Source organism: Theobroma umbraticum, unplaced genomic scaffold (assembly GCF_002168275.2).
Source record: "Theobroma umbraticum cultivar Fairchild unplaced genomic scaffold, ASM216827v3 scaffold_56.0, whole genome shotgun sequence".
Taxonomy (NCBI): domain Eukaryota; kingdom Viridiplantae; phylum Streptophyta; class Magnoliopsida; order Malvales; family Malvaceae; genus Theobroma; species Theobroma umbraticum.
Window position 1 is genome coordinate 9,383,258 of NW_018397256.1, and position 5,920 is coordinate 9,389,177.

The window sequence follows — 5,920 nt, forward strand, 5'->3', positions numbered from 1 at the left end:
ATGGTGACAAGCTAACTTGCGGTTGGTTTGCTGAGAAAATGTTTTGGGTTCTTTCACTAGTAAGGTCTCTTAAGAATTTAACAAAACTATGGTATCATGTTGTGTAAAATAAAGACACAAAAGATTATCTTTCATTCAGTATATACTTTATTATGGAGCACCAAAAACAGGACTTAAACAAAATAGCTAAAGATTTTCCTCTTTCTTCACCAAATTATATTAATTAGGTTATATTAAGTACCCATGGGCAAACTTGACCAAATAGCTAGTCAAGTCAATTTTTGCAATATGTTAATTAGTAGCACCTTTTCTCGTTATGGGCTGATAGCAGTGGGTTGTCGCAATATGCTCATTTGACTAATAATGTAACACCTTTTATATGACTAATAAAGTAACACAATTACGACTCCAGTCCCACTAATCCCTTTTGGTTGTTGAAGATTTATGGTTGTCGCCAATTGTATAACCTTCCACCCCCTTTGACAAGGTAATTCCCCTTTTATATTTGGGCATTCCGGTTTGTGCCTTCCACGAGCAGAACTAAAGAATCAAACTTGCCCACACAACCAAAATGTTTACATTATCCGCCCCTGCATTTCCTTCTTTCTACTTCAAGTTTCTCCTGCTTGCTCTCTTCCTTACCCACGTAAGCCCTCAACTGCATGACGAACCAGAACAAGCTCTCTTAATTAAAATAAAGACATACTGGCAGAACCCACCATCCATCAACCATTGGGCCCCATCACCAAACTCATCCTCACATTGTAGCTGGCCTGAAATCACCTGCCTCAACGACTCAGTTACCGGGTTAACCCTTGCCAACAAAGGCATCAATGAAATAATCCCACCTTTCATTTGTGACCTTAAGAACCTTACATCCATTGATCTTCACTACAACAACCTCATAGGTAAATTTCCAAAAACTTTGTACAATTGTTCCAAACTTGAGTACCTGGATCTCTCTGAAAACTACTTTGATGGCACAATCCCTGATGACATTGACAGCTTAGGTCAGCTCCAGAACTTGAACCTTATGGGTAATAATTTTTCTGGTCAAATTCCGGTGGCCATTGGACGGTTACAGGACCTAAGGAGTCTTCAGCTCTGTTCCAACCAGTTCAATGGTTCTTTCCCGCCAGAAATTGGTAACTTGTCTAAACTTGAATTTTTGGGATTGGCATATAATACGAAATTCCAGCCATCCAAGTTACCTCCCACTTTCAAACAATTGAAGAAGCTGAAGACATTATGGATGACAAAAGCAAGTTTAGTTGGTGAAATCCCCGATATGATTGGAGATATGACAGCTCTCGAGGTGCTGGATTTATCTATCAATAAACTAACGGGAAACATCCCAAGTGCTTTGTTCTTGCTAAAGAACTTGGAGGGAGTATATCTTTTCGACAACAAATTATCTGGAGAGATTCCTCAAGTAATTAAAGCTTCGAATCTGAGGGTGATCGATCTCTCTCAAAATAACCTGACTGGAAGAATCCCGAGTGATATTGGGAAACTAGAAAATGTAACAGGTTTAGTTCTCTTTTTTAATCAACTGTCAGGTGAAATTCCAGAAAGCATTGGACGAATCTCAACACTAACAGACGTTAGACTGTTCAGCAACAATCTATCGAGCACTCTGCCTCCAGATTTCGGTCGATATTCAATGCTCGAGTATTTCGAGGTTGCTTCTAACAGGCTTACAGGGAGGTTGCCTGAACATTTATGCCACGGAGGGAAGCTGCTAGGACTTGTAGCCTTTGATAACAATCTAGCTGGAGAATTGCCAAAATCACTTGGTAATTGTAATAGCTTGATAATGGTCAACATTCGCAACAATGGTCTTACTGGGAGCATTCCTAGTGGTCTATGGACATCGTTGAACTTGTCAATGTTGATGATAAGCGATAACCTTTTTACAGGTGAGCTTCCCAAAAAAGTGTCACATAATCTTTCTCGACTCGAGATTAGTAACAACAAGTTTTTTGGACAAATTCCCGCTGAGGTGAATTCATGGAAAAGCCTGGTTGTCTTTAAGGCTAGTAATAACCTCTTGAATAGTACAATTCCCAGAGCATTGACAGCTCTTCCCTTTCTTACTACTCTTTTGCTTGATCAAAACCAACTCCACGGCTTCCTTCCATCACCTATAATCTCATGGAGGTCACTCGTCGCTCTAAACCTTGGTCAAAATCAACTTTCTGGCCAAATTCCAGAGGATATTTGTGCCCTACCAAGCCTTCTTGAGTTAGACTTGTCCAAAAACCAATTTTCCGGCCAAATTCCTCCTAAACTTGGCCTTCTGAGGCTTACTTCCCTCAACCTTTCGTCCAATCTTTTCATCGGTAATATCCCAAAACAGTTTGAAAATGCTGCATATTCCAATAGTTTCCTTCACAATCCTGGTCTCTGTGCCAGTTCTCAGTACATAAACCTCGAGAACTGCAGTTCACCTAAAAAATCTAGCATAATTGCCCCGCAAAATCCTACTAGGATTTGCGGTATTGTGATAGGAATATTTGTATTGATTTCGGCATTTTCATTCTTCGTGATTAAGTATTATTGGAAGAAAGAGCGTGTATCGGATCCAGAATTGAAGCTCACCTTCTACCAAAACTTCAATTTTACAGAATCAGACATTTTGTCAAGATTGATAGAAGGAAACAAGATTGGAAGTGGAGGATCGGGAAATGTGTATCGCGTTGAGTTGACTTGTTCTGACAATGTTAACAAACATGCCAACGTTGTTGCTGCTAAAGTCATTAAGAATGACCGAAAGTCGAGGCCTTTACTTGAAAAGCAATTTCGGGCTGAAGTCGAGATATTGGGTAAAATTAGACATTTGAACATAGTGAAATTGATATGTTGCATTTCAAGTGACACTTCAAAAGTTCTAGTCTACGAGTATTTGGAAAATCGTAGCTTAGACCTATGGCTCCATAAGCATCGGGCAACAACTCTTTCCTGTTCAACACATAATTTTATCTTGGATTGGCCTAAGAGGTTACAAATTGCAATTCAGGCTGCCCAAGGACTCTGCTACATGCACCATTATTGTTCAGCACCCATTATTCATCGAGATGTGAAGTCAAGCAACATTTTATTAGATTCTGAGTTCAATGCTAAAATTGCTGATTTTGGTCTTGCTAAGATGTCAATCAAGCGAGGAGAAGAACCTATAACTGTTTCTGGCGTGGCTGGCTCGGTTGGCTACATAGCTCCTGGTAGGTACTTAATGGTACAAAATTCATAGACAAATGCTTCTTTCTTCCATTCACTAGCAAAGGTTTGATATAGAAGTCATATGAGTTGATAATTTTGACTAAAATTCCAATTAGTATAGAACTTCATCGATTAGGAAATTAAGTGGTAGCAAATGGCCGAAAAAATTTATGTGGTAGCAAAGGTTTCTTCATAGATAAGTTTGCCTAATAAACAAGAATCCAGATTGATAATAATTTTTGGTAGGTAAGCGACAAGGGGTATGTATATAATTTTTATAACCAATTATCTACTTTCATACATGTGAACAAAAGTAAAATGTCAAAACATGTTAAATTTCTCCTTCAGTGTACATTTAATTTTGGGGCATACGAAGGAAGGTAGCACTTTTTTATCCTATAAACCTCAGTCCATTCATTTCATAATTTGAACTCCAAAAGGCATATAATGAAACTAAGAATGGGAGCTCTTAAGTGTGAAGGGTTTGGATTCCGAGTATGAGAACATGGGAATAAGTGGTTTCAAATAGGTTAATACAAACGTTTGATTTCGGTTTTGATGCGTATAATTTCTACAACTACATTGAATTTTTCCCTTTCTATTCATAGATTAAGAAAAGAATACTAAATCACATTAAATAATTGTCTCGTGTGAATTTCTATATTTCCTTGTTAATTTCAACAAGTATATTGAATCTTTTCCCTTGTGTTCATGGATGTAAGAAACGAATGTTGAACCACATTTAAATAATTGTCTTCTACATGAATGTACATATTTCTTTGCTGATTTAGATATGATTAAACTTTTTCGGGGTGGGTAGTGGATTGAATTTAACAATTGTGTATCTAAATTGAATTGTAGAATATGCTCGAACAACAAGAATAGATGAGAAGATTGATGTATATAGCTTTGGAGTCATTCTTTTGGAGCTAACAACTGGAAGAGAAGCGCACAATGGAGATAAGAACAGATCGCTTGCAGAGTGGGCTCAGCATTACTTTCAAGATAACAACTCAATAGTGGATGCATTAGATGAGGAGATCAAGGAAGCTTGTTATTTAGATCAAGTGTGCAATGTCTTTAAAGTTGGAATCCATTGTACTAGAACTTCACCATCAAGAAGACCTTGCATGAGGAAAGTTTTGCAAATGCTACAGAAAAGCAGTCATTCTCATATTATTGAGGACAAGAATGAAAATAGATGGGACAATAATGTGTTGAAGTAGGACTTGCATTGAAAACCACATCAATGCAAGCTATTGACCATAGGTTCGTATGTGGTTATTTTGTATTAAGATAGCTAGATTCCTATCATATTATGATAGCTATGCATCTTGTGGATGACTTGCGTAATAATTAGCATGTATTTTGTGCCTAGCTTATGAACGGAACTTGCTAGTTAAGTTCTGCTATGTATTAAAACTAATTCAATGCATATCAGAACATTAAGCTTTTGTTGTTACAAAACTATACTTCATTTGCTATGCTTTCATACTTATCATACTTCTATAAAACACAACATGATATCAGAGCACTAATGATCTTAGAGGCATGTTAGCAAGCTCAAAAAAACCTTCACAGCACATAAACAAACTTCTTCAAAAAAAGTATGGCATTAAGTGGTAGTACAGTAAGTCTCTCTGCACCAATCTTTAATAGTGAGGGTTATGCATCATGGACTATCAAAATGAAAGCTTTTCTCAGAGCATTTGACCTCTGGGAAGTTGAACATGAGGGAAAAACCCCTGAGCTCAGAGCTAATCCCACTATAAACCAAATAAGACAACATAGTGAAGAAGTAGCCAAAAAGTACAAAGCATTATCCCACATTCATGCTGCTGTAACAGAACCTATATTTGCAAGAACTATGGCTTGTGAAACAGCCAAGGAAGTATGGGATAAGCTCAAGGAGGAGTTTCAAGGGTCAGACAGAACTAAGAAGATGTAAGTTCTGAATTTGATGAGGCAATTTGAAGTGCCGAAGATGAAAGAGAATGAGTCTGTGAAAGACTATGTGGATAAGCTTATGAAGATAGTCAACCAAGTTAGGTTTTTGGGAGCTGAGATTTCAGATGCAAGAATTATGGAGAAGGTGCTAGTGAGTATTCTTGAGAGATTTGAGTCAAAGATTGCAGCTCTTGAGGAATCCAAAAATCTCACCTTAATGACAATGCAAAAGCTGGTAAATGCTCTTCAATCAGTTGAAATAAATAGACAAATCAGGCTTGATAAGCATACTAAGACAGCTTTGCAAGCAAAGTTTAAGGACAAGAATGCCATGCATAATAGCAACAAAGTTTCAAGATGATACAAGGAACAAAGTAAAAGTAGCAACTTCAAATCAGAGGCAATAGGGTAAGAAAACCAGAAATGTAGTGTGCTCTTACTGCAAAAAGACTAACCATGCTGAAAAATATTGTTGGTTTAGACCATACATTAGGTACAGAAAGTGTAATCAACTTGGTCATATGGAAAAAGGTATGCAAAAACAAAGCTGCTCAACAAAACCAGCAAGCTAAGGTATCAAAGGAAGCTGAGACAATAGATGAGTTGTTTATGGCATCAGAGGGCAAAACGAGAAAGACAAGTCAAACATGGTTAATTGAAAGTGCTTGTTCAAGTCACATGTCACCAAATGCATCTTTTTTACCACAATTGATCAGAATCAATGTGCAAGGGTAGAAATTGGGAATGGAGAGTT

The 5,920-nt window shown here is 37.5% G+C and overlaps 1 protein-coding gene across 2 annotated transcripts; it reads left to right on the plus strand.

The window, feature by feature from the left end:
• The first annotated feature begins 512 nt into the window (after nt 1–512).
• On the plus strand, nt 513–4,679 carry LOC110411308 (uncharacterized). Of its 2 annotated transcripts, XM_089782738.1 has the most exons (3): nt 513–1,919; nt 2,628–3,221; nt 4,081–4,679. In XM_089782738.1, the coding sequence occupies exons 1-3, from the start codon at nt 572–574 to the stop codon at nt 4,443–4,445; spliced, it is 2,307 nt and encodes a 768-aa protein (XP_089638864.1). In that variant the 5' UTR covers nt 513–571; the 3' UTR covers nt 4,446–4,679. The 2 variants fall into 2 exon arrangements, with proteins under 2 accessions (XP_089638864.1, XP_021277084.1); XM_021421409.2 differs by having other exon boundaries at nt 513–3,221.
• The last annotated feature ends 1,241 nt before the right edge of the window (nt 4,680–5,920 follow it).

Coding starts and splice junctions, on each gene's coding strand:
- LOC110411308 (XM_021421409.2), top strand. CDS start 572: ATGTTTACATTATCCGCCCCTGCATTTCCTTCTTTCTACTTCAAGTTT. Junction 3,222..4,080: donor GGTTGGCTACATAGCTCCTG/GTAGGTACTTAA, acceptor ATTGAATTGTAG/AATATGCTCGAACAACAAGA.